Raw genomic sequence first — 23,293 nt, 5'->3', positions numbered from 1 at the left:
CCACAATCGACCTTCTTTAGGACAAATAAAGTGAACACCACAGTGCGGGACTTACTTCGGAGAAAGCAAGCCATGTCTGTTCCCCACTAAAGGCCCCGTATATTCCTTCAACAGTTCAACTGTCCCAGCTGTCTGTTCAGAATGCATTCCTTATGTTACAGGCTCTGCTGGAAAGGTTACAACCAAGGTAAAATTCTGTATTAGTGTGACATGATCCTGCGGGAGTTAAGAAAAAGTGGCATAAATGCCTTTGTATTTACAGAAACACACATGCACACAAATCAAGCTGAAAACACAGAAGCTTCAAACTTAAAAGAACAGACAGGCTTCTGTTTAATTTTTTTGATTTTTTTTATTTGGGAAAAGTGCTTCTTACAAAAGGCAGCTGCAAAACAATACGTTATAGACCTCAGAACAATTTCTCATTCCATTTAAAAGTGAAAGGAGAGGCAGTCTAGGGGACAAGAGCAGCAGGAGAACAGATCACGGGGCATCCACAAGTCAATAAAAAACAGCAATAATGTAATGCAAGGTTAAAATTCTTGTGCTGGGGCTTTGGTGGCAAAGTAATTTCTCAATGCAAATTACAGCCAGAAACTGCATGACTGCCTTTGTAAGCAGTAACTCACATAAACTGAGCAGCTTTACCAGGCAACCTGCCCAACTCAGATGCCAAGAGGCACGTGTACCTCAAACCAGCTGAGAGGCACAGCTATTTCCTAGCAAAGCTTACAGCTTAAGTGGTTACACCAAGTTCTAAAACTTACAGAGCAATAAAGCTAAAGGGGCTTCTCTGTTATTCCTCTGACCCCACCTTGGCTAACCGGATTTCTGCTCCTGAACAACCCTAATCATACACATGAAAGAGAGCTGGTGTATTAGGGAGTGCCATGTATTAAGTTAAGCAATAGTTAGTTAAGATCACTGCCACAGACTGGGCTGAGACCGCTAAACCAGTTTCATGTCCAATTGGAGGCTAGACTTCATGCACCAAGAGGGGATGAAAGATGGTTTTGTTATTTTAATGTACACAGAGTCTCCCCATCCTTGAGGTCCAACTCTACATTTATCTGTATATACACATAGAGAGTTCTCCTTTCACAAAGACATCTTCCTTTCATGCTAAACACAGTAAAAACCCAGAACATTCACACCTGGTTCTGGTTACACAGTAGTAATAGTAATGTGCAAGTAAACAAGAGACCAAAATCACAAATGAAGATGTGTACATGAGGGGGCTGGAACGGAGCTGATGCCAGAAAGAGTATTTTTATCTGGCCTGAAGTCAGAAATACCAGTACAAAGTCAGAAGAAAGGCCATCAGCCAATTTACATCCCCACTGCATGGCCACTGCTCATTTTTGTATCTGGGCTCTTCAAAATGAGTGTGGAAGTCCTGTAAACACTTTAACCCTGGAACTGGGTGAACTCTGTTGGGTACACAGATGAAGCAACAAACCTAAGCTAACTGTTTGACAGTTAAATTTATTTTTACAAAAACTAACATTTTAAAGATTTATTTCTTGTTATTTGTTTAAACAGAGGAAAAACAACACTCCTGGGGTGGGAGGGGATGGGAGGGGATGGGAAGAGACAGACCCTGGGTAAAAGTTATTACAACAGCACCTGGAATTGATCGGCCTGCCTAGGAGAAACACAGGCACTGCCACAACACCACAGGTAATAGCTACTGCCTGAAGCCAAGACAACAGTCCACATGCCACTGACAGGTGCTATAGATCCAAGTCATAATAATCTTCCAGCTCATCATGAAACAAGTCCCACTCATCTTCTGAATCCGTTAGCTCATCGTCACCTCCGGCTGCCAACAGCATAAGCAACATCTCACCAAGCTCGAAGGTCACCACCTCATCCTCGTCGGTCTCAAACGGATCCCCATTCTCCCGCTCCTCAATGAATTCCCAGAACCGATTCCTTCGCTGGGCCTGCGAATTGAACACAAGTATTTCCCCAGGTGACCAAGCAGCACAAGGTAGTAGTCTTCCCAGAGGCTGACATGGTTCAGTCCCCTGGTGTACTTTCTGACATGCAAGAAATCATGTTTCTCTTCTGGGGAGATACTGACTTCCAGTAGAATTCACCCTTTACACAACCTACTAATGCTAACCAACATTTCTACTTCAGTATGTTTGTGTACTACTAGGAAAGTTTTAAAAATTTACTCTTTCCATCTCAGCCTCCAGCATTCACAAACTTCAGACCACTGCCTCCTTCAAATTCACCTTTACAGAGGTCTAGCAGAAATTAAAAAAGCCAACATTTCCCTCTCCTCTTCTCAAGGCAGCTGATTTAACGCAAAACCCTCTTGCACTCTGTATAGAAAGGACAAAAAACAGCAGCACTGACCCGGCATCTACTTGATGTTCCCACTTTGGGTCTCTGTGGCTCCTCTCGGCGGCCATCAGGGTAGGCATGCTTGTAAAAACAGTTCCCTCCAAACGGACAGCTCCCACGGCCTTCATCAAAATACCTGCATGGCTTGTTGCTGGAAAGGAAAATATCGCAACCCTTACTCACAGCAGACCCCAACCAGACTTCAGAATTGCATTTACCTGTAGTCCAAGAAGATCTCAGGTACCATTTGGAGCTGAAGGCATTTTGTCAGTGTAACACCTATGTGCAGAAATGATGTATTACAGTGTGTGGGCCGATGCATGCACAGGGACACTGATGGCTCGCAGTGCACAAGTTCGTACTACCTTACGGCTACACCACCAGTGTTTTGCAGATAGAAGGGAAAAACGGAGGTCAAAGAACACAGGAACAGCTTTGCGACTGTATGGTTGCATGCATCTGTGGGCCAATAGGCAAGGACGCACTTCACACGTGGTGGTGGAAAGGAGGTGCGAGAGGGCTTTACATCCACACCCTTCTTCTCCGGATGTGCCTTTATCTCTGCAGTCTCAACTTGCCAAAAGGCTGCAGTACTCATACCTCATTGCCTCCTTGTATTTCTGAATGAGTTTCTGCTTCTCTTCCTTCTCTTCCACCCAGTACTCACTTGGAATGACAAAGTTAGATGTGATCCGACATTCTGGGCAGGACCTGGGGAATGAACAGACTGTGCTGCAAAATTCCACATTACAGGGCGCTTTCTCCCCTATATAACAAGTCATGGCATATATCCATCTTTAAAGATATATTGTACCCACACACTTGCTGTATGAGCTTTTCAATCTAGATTCTCTCTTACACATGAAGATAGCCTAAACTCTCTCCTTCAAGAACTCAATGGCAATGGCAGCTGGTCAGCTTGTCTCAGAAAAGCTTGAAATAACACTTCACACAACTCCTTTTTCTTTAGAATTAAATACATTTATTTTGGTATGATTTCTGTATTTATATGATTGGAACTTTGTTGGTTTTTTTTTAGAACAGCCTTTAAATGGAGAAATGTTCTGTCAACTGATTAATGATCTAGGTCAGTAATGAATTAAGAAGCATACATTCTGAACTGGTTAACCTGTTTTCAGGTTCCTGGCTAGATGTCCAAAATGTAAAACAGTAACCATTGGACAACATGCTACTAAATAAATGAAAGTTATTTGCTACCATTACGTGAGTTTTGCAAACTTAATCCTCGTTAACCAAATCTGAGTGTAAATGTCACCCCTAAGAATTATTCCACTTCCAAACTAGTTAGTACGCATTAAATACAGTCTGCATCTGGAAGTCTGTTGCAAGTTGTCACAAGTTACTAAGTTCTTCCACAGTAACAAAGCACAATCGAAATGGGAAAGTGCCTCACTTTATAATCTTGCTCTCAAATTGTTTAGCACTCCTCCACTTGCGGATGCACTTGAGACAGTAGGTGTGGCTGCAGTTGGAGAGGATCCCAAAGCGGCGCTCACTAGGATTAGCTTTCTCATACACCACTTCCATGCATATCCCGCACACCATGTCTTTACTACGTTGGACAGCAAAGGAAAGCTCCATGTCCTTCTCATGAGCTTCAATGCAAGACTGAAAAGGAGAGACAAAGAGAACAACTACAGAGACAACTGGTCATCTGGTGAACCCTAAGCAGGTTTTTAAGCTCAGTTATACTCTGCTGTTTTGCATAACAAACGGAGTATGATTAAGCTGAAAAATCTTCATCCTCAAAAAGTATTGCTCATATAGTGGGGAACAATCAATTCAGAGTTCAAATTCCTTTCTTCACGCACTGCCTTTAAACATGAAAAAGGCAATCTGAAAGACCATCCAGCTTTACTGGGCAAAGAACAAAGCTTTAGTATCTTTAAGCAGACTGCTCTCCCAGCACAGATAAGGAAACTCAACTCCTTTTGATTATGGCCCTAACAGGAAACAGTCCAGTTTACAACAGGAATTTCATTCACTGCCTGACCTGCATGCACCTTCGAATGAAAGGGAACTGGTGATAAGTGATGGTAGGGAGCTAGGAAGCAATAACTTAAAGCTGTTTAACACCAGACAGTTGTTTGCTTACCTTTATGTGCTGGGATCTTTGCGCAGCATCAATTGGATGCAAAACCTGCAGCCCACACATATCACACACATCCCCATGGATATACACGCAGTTTTCTCCATAACGGCATTCTCCTACTGCAGCATAGGGGCACAGCTCCTTCTTCATCTCCACATCTGCTTGCTGCTTTTCATATTCTTCCTCAATCACCATTTCCTGCAAGGGTGCTTCAGCACAGGAAGGAGCAGCTGGAAAGAGAATTAAGGACAGTAAGCAATACATTCAAATTTAGATCACTGGGAGCAAGAATACGTTGTTTTAATGTAATCTTCGGGTAGCCCTGCTCAAGTTATCCAAATAGAATAATATAAACAACCAAGGTTCATTTCAGTCCAAGTTTCACATACTCTCAGCCTGAACTAACAGTTATTTTCCCACTCAAGAAAGCATGACCAATTTCTTCATCCTTCAACCCAGACAAGATTAAAGCTGTCAAAGTTTCAGTGGTCAGATTCAGATCCATTTACAGACTAGGTCTGCACTAGAAAAATCTCACTAGTCCTCACAGCAGCGTAAAGGCATTCATATACAAACTCTGGTTCAGCAACAATTAAGGTTACAAATCTCTCACTGCTTTGAGAATCGATTTCATATTGGCTAAGTTAATAGGCTTTTTCCCATAAATTACACAGTTGAAGCAATAAAGGTGTATCCAGCATTATAAAACACCAGTAGCTCCTTATGTGCAGGTTAATTAGCATGTCACTGTTCAGCCTGAACATCAGACTTTCACTTCTAGACACCCATGCGTTTCTATGAATTATACAAAAGCTGCATCCACTTCTCTCACCCAACTAACTCAATTCTAGGTATCTGCCAAAAAGACTATCCTAAACAGGTATCTGGTCTATCAGTCAGACACGTAAACCTAGCTTTAAGAAGCTGAAATTCAGGGTGTCTTCATTACATTCTAAGCTGGCCTTCAGTTTCGCAAAATCCTAAGTAAACTCCTTTATCTAATTCTAAACTGAATTGAAATTCATATCATTTCCCCATTTAGAGAGCTGCTGTTTAACACTTCTCCCCATGCCTCTTGAACATATGCTTGTCTGTGTCAGCTCAAACAGCCTTTGGAGATCATTCTATAAAGCAGGATGATAAACTAAGTTACAAGACAAAGAGCAGTCAGTTTGAAACTGAAGATGTAACACACACAGAAGGACAACAAAGTATTACTATATTCAGAATAAATACCAGGACGAAGAGAAACTGGACTTCATTTACACAACCAGTACCTGTTACAAGAGTAAAGTCAATACCACTATAAAAAAAGTGTATAACTGTTTTAGGCCATTCGAGCACTAGATTTGGAGAAGCTGTACACTCGCAGTTTTCATCTCCATGGAGCAAAGAGATACAATAAGCATGTGTCAGTCAGCCTGTTAGCTTTTGGACATGTAGAGAAAAAGGAAAAGCAGGTCCCTCAGAGGTCATAGTTTTGGGGGATAAGCGAATATGGAAGATTCTGAAGCAGAGGAAAATATTAGCTCTCAAAATAAGTTTGAATCTGCTTCTAGAACAGTCTCTGATTTTAAAGGTCACTCGCCACTGATCCTGGATCAGTCTGTTTGCTGGAAACATACTTTTCAAAAGCAAGTGAACAAACAGAATAACAAGTCAACTGTAACCTCGTTTTTTGGTAAGACTCCCAAGCAAAAAATCTTCATTACCTCTTCTCCCCCATGAATTCCAGTTAATTTTCTTGATGCCAGTTCACAAACAACCATATACTAGGCTCTACCTACTCTTCTGAGTAGCTGAACACAACATGAAAAACTGAAATCTCGCCCACCCCCCCAATTTGAAATCCTTGTCTCCATTTCAAAAAGAAGTAACAACAACAACCACAACTACCAGTCAGCTTCTATTCCCTCAGCTGTCATTTCTGCAAGTGCTTTTTTTTCTGGTTAACGTTACAGATTTTTGTACCTAATTGATTCACATGATTCTGGAATCTTGTTTGACCCTTACCAGGGAAGGTGAGTTTGATACATCATAGTATGGGGATGGGCAGAAGCCTACTAGACAGACAAATGCAGCTAAGTTTCAAAAGAACCGAGCGATACAGTACTTCTTTTAATGGGACTGGCAAGATGATCTTTGCTTAAGGCAATCCTATATCCCTGGAAAATGCATACTTTGATGAAAGAGGAGGCACATTTGAAGCTTCTCTTAATAGAGAATTTTTCCAGAGTCACCTGCACTCCCCCCCAAGGATATTTTTTGTCAAAACTTTATTCACAAGGGTTTTATTCATAGGACACACATATTACTTGAGGTTCTTTGAGAATAAATGCTTCGAAGTCTCACACACACACATGCCTTTCCAGAGACTGACTTAGAAACCCATATGCTGGTCCACTGAAGGAGAGGGCAGAGCTTCACGTCTTGGCAGAAAAAAAGTACAAAGTACAGAGCTGTTAAACAAACCAACAATAACTACTTAAGTCAACAGGCACAGTACAGCTACCAAATTCTAGCCCAGTCCACAGTACCATCTTTGCACAAAAAAAGTCCAATCAGTTCTTAGTGACTATAGACATCTAGAAAACAAGATACAGATCCACGCACGTCAGTTTTTAATAATGGCTCTAGGTACTTCTACAGTATGAGAGGGTAGGAGAGGGAAAAACATGCAGAAAGCGACACCAGTTTTCCAGTCCCAGTCTTCGTGCTGTTCCAGCACTTCCCCTCAGCAAGTGTTGTTTTTCTATGAAATACAAATTACATTAGTATTTCCATTTCTGAATATCTTGGCTTCCATAACCTAAAGCCCTGCATGCATGTCTCCTCTATCTACTGCACTGTATCGGCTAGTTTTGCTTCCTCTTTGAAAGCAAAATTAGAGAAACTCGCAAGATTTCACTGCCTCAGTAGCCCTGAATCCAACATCCCTGAATAACATTTAGTCTCTACAACTCGGCTGCTTTCAAAAACCACTACCATCCAGTAGGTGGACCCAATCCCTGTCTTCTCACTGCCCATCTCAGTCAACAGGATGTGGTGAAAGTTGATTAACTGATGATTGAATACTGTTTATGAAAGTCTTTGATCAGATATTTAATTAGGAATTGATTAACTTGGACAGTGAACTCAAGGAGCTCAAAGACAATTTATAAATCACATTTAATGAAACTGACAGGTGGTGCTTATTCCAGGCTCCCTGAACAAGCAGGATGTGAGCAGGACCATCCATCCAAATATTCTGTGCAGCTGTGTCAACGACAGTAACGTGACCAAGCTCGGACATCTGGCCAATGTCCTTGGCATGTGTGGACCTTATGGATCATGAGACAGTGCATGTCTGCACTTGGCACAAACTTAAAAGCTTGCACACACTAGGTATGTAAGCTTTTTTGTCTTCACCGAGTATAAAGGTGGGCAAGCTCTGGGACTGGGTCAGAAGCCCCACCCACAGGTGGATGCATCACATAGGAACTTCCCAGTTACCGAGAGACTCCTGGCACGGCTGCAATGGGGCTTCCCAGCCGAAGTGTGGGCCTGGATGATGTTATGAAGGTGGTAATTGGTGATGCATCCTTTTCTTAATTACTGCATCACATCATTACTGTGAAGTGTTACAATGCTCTTATTACTTTTATCATACTGTGCATAATAACTAGTACTGTTTCCTTTTATCATACTGCATGATATTTTCCTTTATTATATTGAAATATAATAAACTACATTTCTTTTTATATTTGGAGTCCATTTTTATTCAGTATCCAGTCATGCAGCAAAACACAGGGTTAAATTCATACTACTGGAAAAACCAGTTCATTACCTTCAATTCACACACCACCTCCTTTCACTCTAGAACACACCTGGTAGCATCAAATGCATTCATCTTGTAGCAGCAAGCAACAGCAAACCAATTCAGTGTTTCTTTTATTTCTGCCTTTCTACTCTCCCTCGATTATTCCAGAACATCTAGCAGCAGTAGCAGCAGAACAAATGTGTAAGTGCGGTGCATCTGTACATCAAACAAGCGATTACCTGAAGAATTGTCCCTATTTTCTTTGCTAGGCCCCAAGGTCATCTTCAAGACATCGTGTTTAGTCCCAAATCAGAGAATCATTTGCATTAGCAGAATGTCTTGTCTCATAGTAAAAGATTAACGTTACAACCCAAGCTGCACATAGCTGAACTGCCAACCCTGAATCTGCACCATTTGTAAGACAACTTGAAACACATAGGCTTCTAGCTTAACTTGTGAAACAGGTTCAACTTTAAAGTTTCCAAGCATCTGTACGTTTCTCCAGGCATTTAACAAGAGTAATCTGTAAGGCTTTAACATATACACTGTGGAACACACTGCACACATATTCCTGATGACTACAGCAAGGTTCTTCACTTTTATAGCTTAATCAAGACAGTGGCTTCAAAAAAGTTTTTAAAACACAGCTTTTAAGAAGTCACCAGGGGAATTAGCATCATGTAGCACTGTTCAGAACAGAAACAGCTGAGTACGTTTGTACATTAAAACACACCAAATTTCAAAGGATACAAAAAAGATAATCTGAAACAAGACTCGGAAGAGAATGTTACTTAATCTGTGGCTGCCCCAAGTTTCCATGAAAATAAGCCTGACCCTCTAAAAAAGAAACAGCTTCAGTAAAACTGAGCAAGCTAAAGGTATAATGAAAACCTTTAACACTTAAATTTAGGAGAAAGCACCAGCTCTCCTATAAGAAGCAGGTGTACTTGAAAGATCTCTGGCTATTCAAACTAGCAATGAATTTATTCCAGTGAAGAGCCACCCAGCCATTAGGGGGGGTCTGAAGCTCATAAAAAGAGGCTCAGGAAACCAGACTTGTTCAGCCTAAGAAGCAGTCTTATTGCTATCTTCAACTACCTAATGGAAAAATGAAACAAACAAGAAACCGAACAAACAAAAAACCACAAAACCAGAGCCAGATTCTTCTCAGATGTTCACAGGACAAGACACAGAAGGCAAGCTGAGGCAGGGAAAAATCCAATTACATACTAGGGAAGACTTTTTCCTTGTGGAAAAAAAGTCAAACACTGCAAAGGTTGCCCAGCAGTTATGGCATTTTGAACATCTCCAAGGACGGAGATTCAACTAAACAAAGACTCTGGTAACCCAACATAGCTGACCCTCCTTTGATCAGGAAATCAACTAGATGAAATCTAGACGTCCCTCCCAACCTAAATTATTCTATTCTGATTAAAAGAGTAAAAAACAAAGATCCTTTGTCTCAATGTACAAAGAAGCTGTATCCCTTATGAGACAAGGTGACATATTAACAGGTAGAAGACAAGTTTTCATTCCTCTGCACTATACCCAACTCACAGATAGACCAAATTCCATAATCAAACTTCTCAACAACACTAGCAAAATGTCACTCGACCATTTCTTTCCTCAACTCAGATCACAACAGGCTCCAGCAGCACCCTGTAATATTGAGAATGTAATCCTCTTTTCAGATGTGAGAATCCAAGTATTGCTGTGGAGACAAAGTAGTATAATCTGAATGCTGTACAACAACTTCAAACTCTTCTGGACACAAGGCGTCCGTTTTGGATTCAACCATTATTTGAGTACTCATGGTTGTAAGCCTTCAGTTTTAGAGAGCCACATAATCAGAAATTACACTAAAGTAAACATCTTCAGCCTACTTTTAAGTGAAAAGTTTAAATCTTTGTGCTGTCTTTCTGCAGGGAAAGCAGATGACAAGTATGCTACCCAAACAGTATGGTCCACATATTGAGGTTCTTCAATCTCATTCTCAACATGAGCTGTCACATGTGAAAGGTAACTAGAATAAATTATTTTCAACCTCTGGTTCAAATTGCCAGGGGATTAATGAAAGCAAGCATTAGGCATCAATTCATTCTAGAGGAACCTGTACGTCCACTGGAAGAACCTTTAAAAGACTGCAAAAACAACAAAAAAAAACCCCGAAACCAACCCACCCCAAAAACAAAGGCAAGATTATCTTTCCAAAGCAGCGCTATGAATTGCACCCCGAGTATTTTCTTCTCCTATCACATATGCAAACTAAACTTCAAAGAAGGATATTCTCCCAAGTCATTCAGAGCCATAACAAGAGGAAGTCAGTTATGCAGAGACTGTCTTTAAGGATAGCTGGTTTTGGAACGTAAGGACAGCAGTAGTAACTGATATGGAATGGTCCAACTATTCACATTGGAATATTCAAGCATAAGTTAAGGACAGATCACGTGAAATGAGTAATAAGTATGAACAGCTGTACTCAAATGCATTAAAATAAATGCATTACATATAAATTGTCAACCCATGACAGAAATTTATTGTTAACCCATGATCAGCTTACCACGTCCACAGTATGGCTGCCCAGGGATAAACTCTACAGCATTCACCCAGTCTTCAGCACCTACTCCTGCAGCTGCCAGATCTGCATTTTCATCTTCCATCTCAGCAATAAATTCTTCAACTGTTTCAGGGAGTGATGCAAAGTCTGAGGATACCGAGGGATAAATTTTTGCATCTGGGTCCACATCAGTCATTTCCTCCTCTTTCAGTGGCTTGGTGTGCTCATATCTAAAACGTTAAAACACATCATGTCAACTCTTCACAAAAAAATACTTCCATTAAGTGGCTCAAGGTACTGGAAATAAACAGATTAAGATGTAAACACAGCATTCAGAAGGAAAACCTAGAAATGGCTTGAAAGAGAAAGCCACTGATGACCCATTATCAACACATGCTTCCACTCGTGTAATCTGTCAGCACTGCTTAAGAAAACAGTAAGATTCTCAATGATTTTGGAAGAAACGGAGCAGCATACACAATTCTTACTTAACTGACATAGAATGAACTTGAGTTATGTCCAAAACTGGTCATGTACCTATTACACATGCGTAGTATTACCAAATGAGATTAATCAGTTCATTCAGCTTTAGAAAGAAAAGACTAAGAGCAGAAACTGCCGTCTTCAGCTACCTCATGGGAAGCCACAGGAAAGATGCAGCCAGACTCTCCTCAGAGGTGCAGCGATAGGGTAACAGTACACACAAGCCAAAAAATCGGAAGTTACAATTAGGTATTAGGGGGGAAAAAACGAAAAATCACTGTGAGAGTAGTCAAACACTGGAATGGGTGCCCCGAGAAGCTGCATAACCTTCATCCTTGCACATAATGAAAACTTGACTGGACAATGCCTTGGGAAATATGACCTAAACTGCTCAACCTTCAGCAGAGCTCCAGAGATCCCCACCAACAGAAATGAGTCTTCCTCTCTACCTGAGCGTCTTTCCTCATTCAGATTTTATGTTGAATTTTAGTAGTTATTTCTAATGCCAGTTTCAACTTACTGTGGAAAACTATGCTCAGAACTCTTTGATCCCCTACCACCCACAGAGAAGTGCTATTTCCCTCAAAAATCTGTCTTCCAGCAACTAGTAGACTACATAGGAAAATAAATTACAGGTGTACCTTTGAAGTCTTAAGACACTTGCTGACTGATTTCCAGGACAAACAGAGGGAATTTTTGGAGATCACACGTAGCTTTTAAACAACTGTGATTAATTAACCGTGTATCAGACTGAAGCCAACAGTGTCATGAAATCATGAAAAATGAAACCATGACACAGCTTGGGTTGGAAGGGACCTTCAAAGATCACCTAGTCCAAACCCTCCCCAATAAGCAGGGACACCTTTCACTGGATCAGGTTGCTCAGAGCCCCATCCAACATGACCTTGAATACTTCCAGGGATGGGGCATCCACAACTTGTCAGTTCTTGCATATTAAAGAAATGCTCCCAATGAAATGTCAGCTTTGAAATCCTAAGGAAGCTATGAAGCACAAATTTGAAAGTCATGCCTTCAGACCTTTATATTAGTGGCCTTTAAAGTGGTATGCAAGCACCCTATGAGGCAAGCAAGACAACCCATTGGGGTGCAGGAAGAAAATACTAGAACTCCTGTCATTTTTTTTCCTAAAAAAATAAGTTTTTTCCTAAAAAATAAGTTTTACTAATATTTAACATAAAAATTAACAGCAATGTCCTCAGTCTGTATGTCAGAGGATCTCAAGTATGGTATGTGCAAGGTGTCCTGAAGGACAAGTGGGTGTTCCACCACACAGTGGGGCAGATGCACCCTCACTTGTTCGTTCACTTTCAGCATACTGCAACACAATGCAGTCTGCTTGTGCTCAATTGAACGGATCGACAGATTATCTTGTTTTACCTAAACTAACCCTGACAAAGTCTGATCAAATAGCTTAAAAAGATTCCTGTGGATTGAAGACAACACTGGTAATGCGAGCAAAAGCAAACAACCAGGAAATGTTAGAGCTAACACTTCTATTATGAGCTCTTCATCAGCCACGCTGCAAAATAAAGACAAAGCCAACTTACTCAGATCTGACAAGAACTTGGGGGGGCTCAGTGTATATTGTGCCTTGGGATATTAGCCAATGGCAGCATGAAGCCATCACAATTAGCAAGACACTGAAAATCTAAACACCCAGATCATGAAGACAAACCTCTACAATTTTTTCTGAGATGCTTCAAATCATGCGATACTCAATCCTGTGCTTTACAAAACTTCACAATAAATGTTTATAAGCCTCTTTTGAGAACTTCTTACATAACAGTGAAAGACAAAAAGCCACATACTATTGGACTACTTGTTCTTTCTGCTGTGGTAAAAGTTACTGAAATAACCTATGGAAAACAACATGGTGACAAAGTAAAACACATTCCTTTGTCAGCAAAGATTGTAGGGAAATGCACAGAAAACACTGCTGAATATTGGAAATGTTTTCTAATACTTGTTTCTTCAGAGTGGGAAGTTTGCTGCACACCTGGATGAAAGTCCAGTTGTTGGTAACACGTCTCAGCTTATGGTATTTGCTAGGTTCTGTTTCAATAATAAACCTTTTTGTGACCCACTAAAGAAAAGACGTACCAGAAGAGATAGATATATTCTCAACAAATTACTTCTTTAATAAAGACAAAAAGATGAACTGGAAGAGATACTTAACAGTCAACAACTTTAATAAAAATTGTTCAAGTGTAACCACTGAAGGAGCTGCTGCTTTCACTGGAATGAAAAAACAAGGATTCCATGGTAAGGTTACAGAGATAGCACCACACCAGTACTGAAATAAACTGAACTTAGAACAAGAGCTTCAAATCACTGTATTACAAAATGTTAAATGAAGTTTTTAAAAAATAATGGAAGCATACTCAATCAACGTTACTGTCAGTAAAAAAAATATTAAGGCTTTCAATGAAAGTAACAATGGGTTTAGACTGTCAAAACATCTATAAAATATTATTTCATATTTATTACAGTCTTTCAAATTCTGATTTTTGTGTATGTTTCATAATGTACATAATATATTAGTAAAGTAGCAGATATATATAACCTATAAACAAATAAATAGGGAGTGCTCAAAAACATTTCACTTATATGGTGGCATGATCAAGTTTGGAGACCACTGATCTACATGATCAAGAAAGCAACAATGGCAGAGAGAAGGCTACAGAGATGCTTATTTTTGTTATCTTTCTTGTACATAGCAGCCATATGTTAAACATGAACGTAAAGCTATGAACTAAATATTAGTGTCATGACTTCATATGGTAATCATGTATTAGAGCTGCTGCAAGACACAATGTTAAAAATCCTGATAAATTTTAAGAAATTGAACTTACGATGATGAGCACACCCCTAACCCTTTGTAAAGCTTTGTTATGCTAGGAGTGCAACAGTTTCCTTTCTTCACATTTTTTTCTTTTTAACAATTTCAGTGGTATAAGTTAAGTCATGTTTTCATAACATAGGGCCATTTGGTACAGGCAACACGATAGAACCTACAGGACTCCACTCCAGTTTCAGTTCCAAGATGACAGTTCAACTGTCAGAGTAGCAATTCCTGAAGACACACACAACGGGGGGGCATGGTGGTGTGGTGTGTGTGAGAATCTTACCTGTTCAGGCTTTTATGATCACTTACCAGACCTAAGTCAGTTCCATCAGTTCAGCTAGTCTGAATGTAGCCTCAGACTTCAATTAATTCATCTACTCATTAACAAACACACAAACCCTGACAACTAGCCCTTTTACAAAAACCAGTTCTCTTCTGGCCTTGCCTTTGCTTATTTATTTGCATAGCAAAGCAAACACTACAGTATTTAGCAAGAGAAGGCAGTTTGTGAAAAGAAGCTATTTTTATAAATTTTTGAAGTTGCAATGAAAGAGGAAAATTAAGATTTACTGGTTTTCTGTGAGCTCTCTACTGAAATGACTCCCCTGAAAGATGGTAAATGGCATTCCTTTACCTGCAACGATCTCCATAAGCACAGCATCCCCGCTGATAATACCTGCACACCATAGCAGAATGACTAGTGGAGAGGTCATGGGAGTAGCGACAGTTGTCTCCTTCCTTGCAAACTCCATGCATGAAATATCTGCAAGACACAAGATTACTGTTAATTAAGGAGCAGCAGTGAAGCTGTAAAAGTATTTCATGACTAGTTATTCTGTAAATCAAGAAGTGGCGTAAGACCAAGTCCCAGTATAAACATACAAGTAAATGTCTGAGGAAGGATGAAACCTTAGCTATTCCAGCAAATTGCACTGCACATTCAGGACCAATGCTTACAAAGATCTGAAAAAAACTGCAAAGCAAACCTTATGCTGGGCTATGACACAGAGAGGAAAGAGGCAAGGACAAAGCAGATAGGAACAAAGTTTTATTTGTAGCCCCTGTGTTCTCACACCAACAAAAACTTTTGAGAAGCCCACTACTGAATCAAAGATTCAAAATCAGCCACACCCTAAACAGTTTTCCTGAGGGCTTTAATCTATTTAGCATTTGTAAATAATTCTAATCAGAAGTAATTTCCTCTCCAAGAATGCAAAACATGTTTGTGATAGATAATTACATCTGACAAAACATAGACGTTAGTTTTTGCCAGAGGAGCCAAATAATCAGTAGGACCACCCTGCTTCAACACTGTGCTGCCCGTCTTGAAAGAACTGCATGGTTTCAAAGCTTTTGAGGACAGTTACTAAGTTTTAGCATGTCAAATAATGGAAGTTTAATTGAGCATCCTCAAACTCAGCTGTTCAAGAAAACCAAACAGTCATTTTCAACTTGTTTGTGTATTCTAGGTTAACATTTAAAACGTCTTTAAATTCAAGGCACCGTACTCACTATGTTCACATCAAAACCACAACTGAAAACACAAGCCTAACTACATCTATCCCAATCCACATAGAAGTCAGTCAAGCAAAAAGAGAAAAAAACCCTAAACCTCCAAACCTATGTAAGAACTGAATCTATCAACATGTTTACTGACACATTGGTTTAGAAAGCGAAGCACTGGCCTCCAGATACCAAGTCAGCTGCAAACTCTGAACTCATTGGAAATACCAAGACCTGGTAAACAATAAAATTTGTTAGGGGTCTCATACAAAACACCACTCAAGAAAAGACTGAGAAGCAGATTACACCAGTCTAAGTTTATCTTGCTGCTGAAAGGGGCAGCCCTGCCCTCCTCCTGTTGCATACTTCCACCACTTACCACCAAAGCCACCAGAACCACGTCCTCCAACCAGCTGACTGGGCAGCCACACAGCAGCACAGCCAGCAGGAGACAGAAGGATCACCTTTCAGCAGTCCAAACTAAGATTAGGATAGCTCTTTATAAAACAGCACATTCAAGCTGATATTCCTAAACTTAAAAGGCATCAAGCTGTTGAAGTGCACGAACTTCTACATAGGTACTTAATCTACTATATTTTTGAGAAGTCAGGTAAATCCAAGGGAACAATTCACCAAAGGACATAAGCAGAGCTACATTTGTAACCCAGTACTGGGGATATTAGAACCTGAGGTGAGTTTTAGGAGGGCTGATAACCCTCCAAGGGCAAAATCAGTGGCGTATTCAAGGTACTAAGAACAAAACCATCTGAAGTGGTTTTATAAACCACCAGCTGATAACTTGCCATCAGGCTACAAACCACACTCAAAACCGTCCACTGCCTGTATACTGAGGCCACATAGTAGCCAGGTAGGAAATGTGGTTCTACATAACAATAAGCGGTGTAAGACCAAGGTGAGGCTCTGCAGGATCTTCTCCCCAGAGAGAGGAGTACCTTAGTCAGGTCTGCCAGGTGGATGTAAACAGCTATGCCATCACACACCAGGAATGAGGTGCTGCGACAATAAAACAAAAAAAAACCCACCCTCCATAACCAGCACTTTCCACTGTTAACAAAAAGGCAAAGAAAAACCCCAGCTCTTTCACCACCCACACACCAGACTACCTCACTCAAAGCCAAAAAACAACTACCCGCGAACTCATGAAACCAGAACATAACTGCAATTTCTGGCTTGCTCTTAAGAAATAAGAGTCACACCAATAGGTTTAAAAAAATCATCCAGGTTGTTGAACGTTTGCTCTTTTAACAAGTGTTATCTCTACCCCTTGCTTATTGCCACACAGCATTGCTTCCCCCATGTGTTGGGGCATGCAATTTCACAGCCACCTGTTGACTCAGATCAGGAAATGGCTTCAGATGTAACCTGACATTCCTTTTGCTGCCCCCATGGTTATTTTTAATCTAGATCAGATCACTGCTCAGCCACAGCACACAGCTACACTGCTCCTTAAGCCAACAAAGTGTTGGGACATCACCATGGCTGAAGTAAGTGACTAAAAGAAAGGCACCAGCCTGGAGTGAAACCTTCTGTTGCAAAGTACTCGGTCAACATAAATACTCTAAATACTTCTCAAAATTAGGCTCTCCCACTGCTGCTTAGACAGAGGAAACTCCAAGTCCCCTTCCTCCTTTCTCAGCTTATGTTAGAAAATCCTCTGCAAATACAGGTTCTGTATAACCCTGAAAGTTGTTGTAATTCATTACATAAAGATGGTAGGCTATGAAGGGAAAAAAACCTGAAACACTCACAAGCTCAATTTAATCCACATGTCACTTTAAAAGGCCTGCAATCCTACACAGCAAACTCAGCACCCTTTCAATGAGAAGGCTGGGGTGGGAGGAGAGAAAAATTTATTTCTCTGAGGCTTACACCAACCTTCCTCTGCCCCCACCCAAAAGGTAAGACTTTTTACTTTAAGGTCACAAAGAATTTAACACCTTACATGTGAAATTGTGCCATTTGGCTGAAGTGTGCTTTGGTCATGTCAAAATTAAACAGAGTGAATTACTTATGGTGAAAGGTAACAAAACTTCTGTTGGAGTGCACCTTTACACACACAGATTATTCAATTTAACTGTAACTTTACGCAGCAGGAATACCAGTCTCTTGTTTCTCATTACAGGAAAAAAGGATCCTTAAAACTGAGAAATACATTAATTACCTGCCTCACTCAGTGATGCCCAGAACGCTACCTGAAATTTGCATTCTGACAAGTAATAAGAACACATATAATTTCATCTCAAAAAAGCAAAACTTGATCAAGTATTGGAACTGATCTTCTCCGACTGCCTGTGATGCTCTCATCCAAAAAGCACTTATTCTGGTAGTGGAGCGCTTTGTCTTTCCTGTTCAGATATACCAGTGTGATTTGGTGAGTTTGCATGGGGAACCAGACCAGAGAACTGACAGGGGTCCAAACCCAGATGATCTCCCCAAATCGGTTCATTGCACAACTGTACAAAACATGAGTGATACCAATACACAAAACCACCACCCAAAAATAGTAATTGCCTGCATTGGCATTTTATCATTGAAAAACATTTCAATTCATGTCTAGTTATGGATGCCTTGATCAAAATAGAATCTCCTGATTTTCATGGGGTACTTAAAAAGAGGTCACAGAAATCAGGCTTTATGCATCCGAAAGTCTCAAATTGTACACAAGATCCTGTGGACATTTTTTGGAAACTGTATAGAGAAAACACTTGCCCAAGGCCATAAACCTAATCATGTCTCCAACTGCTGTAGGGGGATCAAGTGTTACAAGTGCTACAATTCATTTACTAGAATGCCTAAAATGTCCCAAGTTTATCCAGGTTTCAATGACCTTGATTTCCATGATGCTTTAAAGTATAATAACCTGCTGAAGATTTTGTTTTCCACTGTTACATGAATATTATTTCTATTACTTGCCATAAGCTACAGAAAAAGAATTTGTAATGCCTTTATCAAAAAGACAATGCAGTGTTAAAACACATATAACTCCAGTCTAAAATCCTGACCAGCACCAGCTTCTTTCAGATACTCCCTCCTATGTATTAAGTCATTACCACTGTAATCCTATTAGTGAAATCAATACACAATACTTCTTTCCCTAGCTTTTGAAGCTTGCAATGGGTTTGCTTATTCAGGTATGGTTTGTTCAGGTCCACTTAATTCTGATTTTAGGTAACCCCATTTTTGTTTATTAAACGACGGGTTTTGCTGAATTAGAATGTCACATCAGCCAACAGACCTCCCTCAAAATTGAGACATTGCCACAACTGGCAGACAGGGAACCTCAGAACAGCAGCCAGCTGCAGTCATTAGCTTCTTCAGGTGTCACACAGAGACTGAGAATTCTCAGGGAAGAAGGTAGCGGGGAAGAGGCCAGGCACGTTGTTCTAGCACAGGAGCCATCAGCCATGCGAGTGGCCAGTGAAATTCTACATGAATTAGTAGCCTTAAGAAAAAGGAAAAGAAACAAAGTAGGTCTCAAAAGCATTTACCTCCTTGCCCCTTCTTCTCCATAATGTCCTTCAACAAGAAGCTACTGGGAGATCCAGAACAGAGCAGCTAAGAAAGGGGCAATACAAGCAAGCTGTTAAGAAGTTTGCACCCCACACCTTATGACTAGAGCTGCAATGAATTAAGAAGCCATACTTTACCTATTCAGAGTCTTCATATTAAAAGACAGATAATACCTGATCTAGGTTTTCAGAAAGAACAGCAAAAATACAAACATGTAGACCACTTTTCAAAGTACACCAATTAGTTGCTAAGGGTTTTTATTTGTATTCAGGTATTAAATAAACAAGTGAAATGTAACATATCTACATCAACTTGATGACCTTCATTACTGCAAGACATCTGGAAAATGCAAGTACCTGGAGCTAACAGTGTCAAGTCTCTGGAAAAAAAATGTTTGCTACATCACTGCTCAATAAAACCACGTATCCTTCTGAAACTGGAAGGACAGAGAAGCTTGGTAAGAACATTTTTCTTACCATTTCAAACATATCAATAACAAAAGGATCAGAATATTAAATAAAAAGTATTTATAAATTAGTTTTATTCCCCTGTTTATTCCAGACAAAAGGATAAATTATTACACACTACAAAAGCCTTGAACACTGCTGAACCACAGAAGCAATGCAAGAAATCTATTTTTCATCATCTCTTAAGGAACATGGTACATTCCTATGTTTAACCATGAGATTGCTACACTTTAGCTGCAAGAAAAGCAGAAGGGTAACATCTGCAAAACTAGATGTCTAGGAAAAACTCAAGTCCTTCATCTTAGTCATTGTGTCTCTCACTCAGATACCATCCCAAGGATATCACGCTGGCATAGTAAAAATCATTAGTGAACTAATTTACCATAACAGGTATTCAAAGGAGCGGCAAGAACTGAAACAGCAGTATTACTTCACCAGCCATGAAGTGTTAAGTCCTTATACTGAAGAGACTATTTCCCCGAAGTTTTTCAGGCAGCATTTACTGTCACCCATATGATGACTGAAGTAAATAAAGCCTATGAAGAAACAGAACTGTGCTGTTACTCAAAACAGAAACTGCTCTACCTACTACCAAAAAAAAATAATTGCGTTTTGAAATTCAACCCCTTCATCTCACAGTTAAATCCTCAAGCTCATTTACAAATGTAAATCAAAATTTAATAATAAATTTATTTGATTGAATACAAATGCATCCTATTAAAACTAAACTTAGAAAACCAAAGTTATTATCACACATTCCCAGAAGCTCAAGTCAGGGTTGTTATTTTCACTTTGAAGCCTGAGAAAAGCTATTCTGCCTACAACCTGAATAGCCCTGTAAAAATATGCAAGCAAGCAATGGGATAACTAGGAGGATTAGTCAAGAAGAACAAAGAATAGAGACTTTCATTAGGTCCAAAGCTGAAATCTCACTGCTGTTTAAGCTCCCATTAAAACAAATTAACCATTAAAAAGAAGAGTAGCTTTAAGTTCCCACTAATCCTGTTTGTAAATAAATATATTCATTAGACAGACTCACTGCATGACACATTACAGACTCGCTCCACTGCACACTACCAAACTTCACTGCTTCTGTAATACAGCAGTCGCTATCTTCAATAAATTGATTCATTGTGTTTGTTACCTGAGAACATCTATCTATCTATCTATATCTCTCCCCAATCCATTTCACTTAACTGAGCCTTTCGATCTTCAGAGGCATTCTATCTAAAGGGAACACCAACCTATACCCTTGCAGCTCACTTAAAAGCTGAGCTAAGCATCATTCCCGGTCATTTCCTCACCACTGGCCTATGTTTAACTACCACACATCAAATATTAACCCGGCTATTAACAGGGAAAACTCTTTATATGCAGAAGTACTCAGAGCTGAGAAACAGTGCTTCTCATCAAATGGATACATTAACAAAAAAAACCCAGTTACCAACAGTTAACAGGAATGCTTTAAAAACTGCAGGGCATATTTAACAGCACAAGAGAGACACACAGCAAGCAAGTTCCCTGCGAAAGCCAAGCAACGGTTCTTAATAGAGCTCTTTCAATCTGCAATTGGCACAACTGGAAAAATACGCAGACAACAGAGCTTCTTCCTTTCTGCCCAAGGGATGCTCCTTTTTGCTTTCAAGTGACTTGGCAAGTTATTTGCCCAGGGACATATTCAGGTAAATGTAACTTACAATTTTATTAATAAAAAAACCCCAAAAACAGAAGATGGTTCTTGATGCTAATCTTAGACTACCGCTTGCTTTCATACAAACTGACAAATGTATTTCTGTATTCAGAAAACTGGTTTATATTCCTTTCAGCCTGCAAACAGAACAGCAATAAACGTTTAAAAATAGCCCATCTGGCAAGCTTTACAATATGCAGTACGATTTGCATAATCCCATATAAAGATTTATCAGAAATACAGTTTAAAGGAGAAACACAAATAGAAAATGACGCAGCATATAGAACGTTAGTGTAACACAAGTAGCAGCACTCCTCACATTTCGCAGCCTATCACGACTTTTTCCATTCTCTGGTTTAAGAAGTTATTGTTCTATCAGTCACGAATTCAGTTCCATTTTAAAATTTTATTCAGAGGGGCCAGAACTTTAACCGTTTCCCATTTCCTGCTTAACCGCATTTTCTGGAAGGCGGTTGCAGGCCTGCCGTCCCACAGTCTCCTTCACACCGACCACTGCGGTCGCATTGCCACACAATGAGGAGCGGCCCGCGGCACCGCACGAGGGGCCAGCACCGCTCCCCGCCCCCGCCCGCCGCACGGCAACGGGTCAGCGGCCACACGCGACCCTCACGGAACACCCCCCGTCCCGCAGGGCAGAGGCGGCAGCCAGGCCGCAGCCCGCGCCGCCCCGGGCCCGGCTCGGGGAGCCTAGGCCCGACGCGCGCCCGACGAGGCCGGTACTTCCGCAACGGCCCGCGGCAGCACTACATCCCCCACAAGGCCGGCCGCGCGCCGCCTTCCGCCCGGGGCCGCCGCAGGGCGCGGCGCGGCCCGGCCCGGCCAGCTGCGCAGTTTGCCGCAGGCCTCCCCCCAGGGCGCCGGGCGGGGCGGGGCAGGGGGGAGGGGGCGCTGCGGCCCCGCGCCGCGCGTACGTGACCGTGGGGGGAGGGGAAGGGCGCGGCGCTGAGGGAAACGGCCGCGCGCTGGGGGGAAGGGCGGCCGCGGGCCGGAGGGGGAGGGGAGAGCAGGGCGGCCGCGGCCGCTCCCGCCCGGGTTGCGGACAACGCGTACCTGCAAGTGACCTGCTTGGTCCAGCCGCCTCCTCCCAGCCCCATGGCGGGCGGCGGCACGGCTGCAAAGTCGAAAGCCGCGGCTGTCGCTCCCGCGGCCGCGGCGGCGGATGTTCCCAGGGCCGCGGCGGCCGCCGCGGCGCCCGCCGTTGTTCCCAAAGCCACCGCCTCCGCCATTACTGTTTATCCCACACAGCGGCAGCACCGGAACTTCCGGGAGCGCATCCTTCCGGCCGGGCGGACGGGGCGCAACCGGGCGGCGCCGGGGACGGCCGGCAACGGACAGCGGGGCGGCTGAGGCGCGCGTCGGCTCCGCCCCGTCCCGGCGGGGGGCGGGCACCGCCCCCCAGCCTAACAGCGGCTCCGATTGGCGGAGGGGAATGCCTGGGCGGAGCGTGCGGGGAGGGTGGTGCCGCGGCCGTTGCCCCCGCGCGGCCTCGGCAGCGTAACGGGCGTTTGGGCCGGGGGGGGCGGCGCCTCGACTGCGCCGCCGGGGACCGGGGCCGGGCGTGGGCCGGCAGGTGGGCCTCGGGCTGCCTCGCCCCCAGCCGGCCGCGAGGAGCGGCAGCGCTGGCCTGATGAGGTGCGGCCTTCAGGAACGGCCCGCGGCCGGCCGGGGGACGCCGGCTGGGCTGGCCTAGTCAGCGGCGGGAAACGGGCCGCGCACCTGCCGGAAGAACGCGTAACGGCAGCGTGGCGCCGGCTGCGGGGGCGGGCGAGGGGCGCCAAAACCCGCCAGGGCCGCCTCGGGAGCCCAGACCGAAAATTGGCACTAGGCCACCAGAAACTTCAGTCTGGTAGTTTGGGGTGAGAAACAGCACGCCCTTATGCCGTAATAAATCCTGGTTGTGCAACTGCC

The 23,293-nt window shown here is 42.2% G+C and overlaps 1 protein-coding gene across 1 annotated transcript; it reads right to left on the bottom strand.

Moving 5' to 3' along the window:
* Nucleotides 1-327: 327 nt before the first annotated feature.
* On the bottom strand, nt 328-22,756 carry MKRN1 (makorin ring finger protein 1). Its single transcript, XM_055710755.1, has 8 exons — nt 22,436-22,756; nt 14,808-14,936; nt 10,828-11,054; nt 4,472-4,698; nt 3,770-3,984; nt 2,956-3,066; nt 2,368-2,506; nt 328-1,946 (listed from the first exon to the last, which is right to left on the bottom strand). The coding sequence occupies exons 1-8, from the start codon at nt 22,609-22,611 to the stop codon at nt 1,734-1,736; spliced, it is 1,437 nt and encodes a 478-aa protein (XP_055566730.1). The 5' UTR covers nt 22,612-22,756; the 3' UTR covers nt 328-1,733.
* Between the last annotated feature and the right edge of the window lie 537 nt (nt 22,757-23,293).

Source organism: Falco cherrug, chromosome 5, assembly GCF_023634085.1.
Source record: "Falco cherrug isolate bFalChe1 chromosome 5, bFalChe1.pri, whole genome shotgun sequence".
In the NCBI taxonomy this organism is placed as follows: domain Eukaryota; kingdom Metazoa; phylum Chordata; class Aves; order Falconiformes; family Falconidae; genus Falco; species Falco cherrug.
This window is presented reverse-complemented; position numbering and strand designations above follow the sequence as displayed.

Excerpts from the sequence above, each read along its gene's own strand:
- MKRN1 (XM_055710755.1), bottom strand. The coding sequence starts at position 22,611 with ATGGCGGAGGCGGTGGCTTTGGGAACAACGGCGGGCGCCGCGGCGGCC. Across the intron at positions 14,937-22,435 it reads ACCAAGCAGGTCACTTGCAG|ATATTTCATGCATGGAGTTT; the intron begins GTACGCGTTGTC and ends TGTGTCTTGCAG. Across the intron at positions 1,947-2,367 it reads GAACATCAAGTAGATGCCGG|GCCCAGCGAAGGAATCGGTT; the intron begins GTCAGTGCTGCT and ends TTCAATTCGCAG.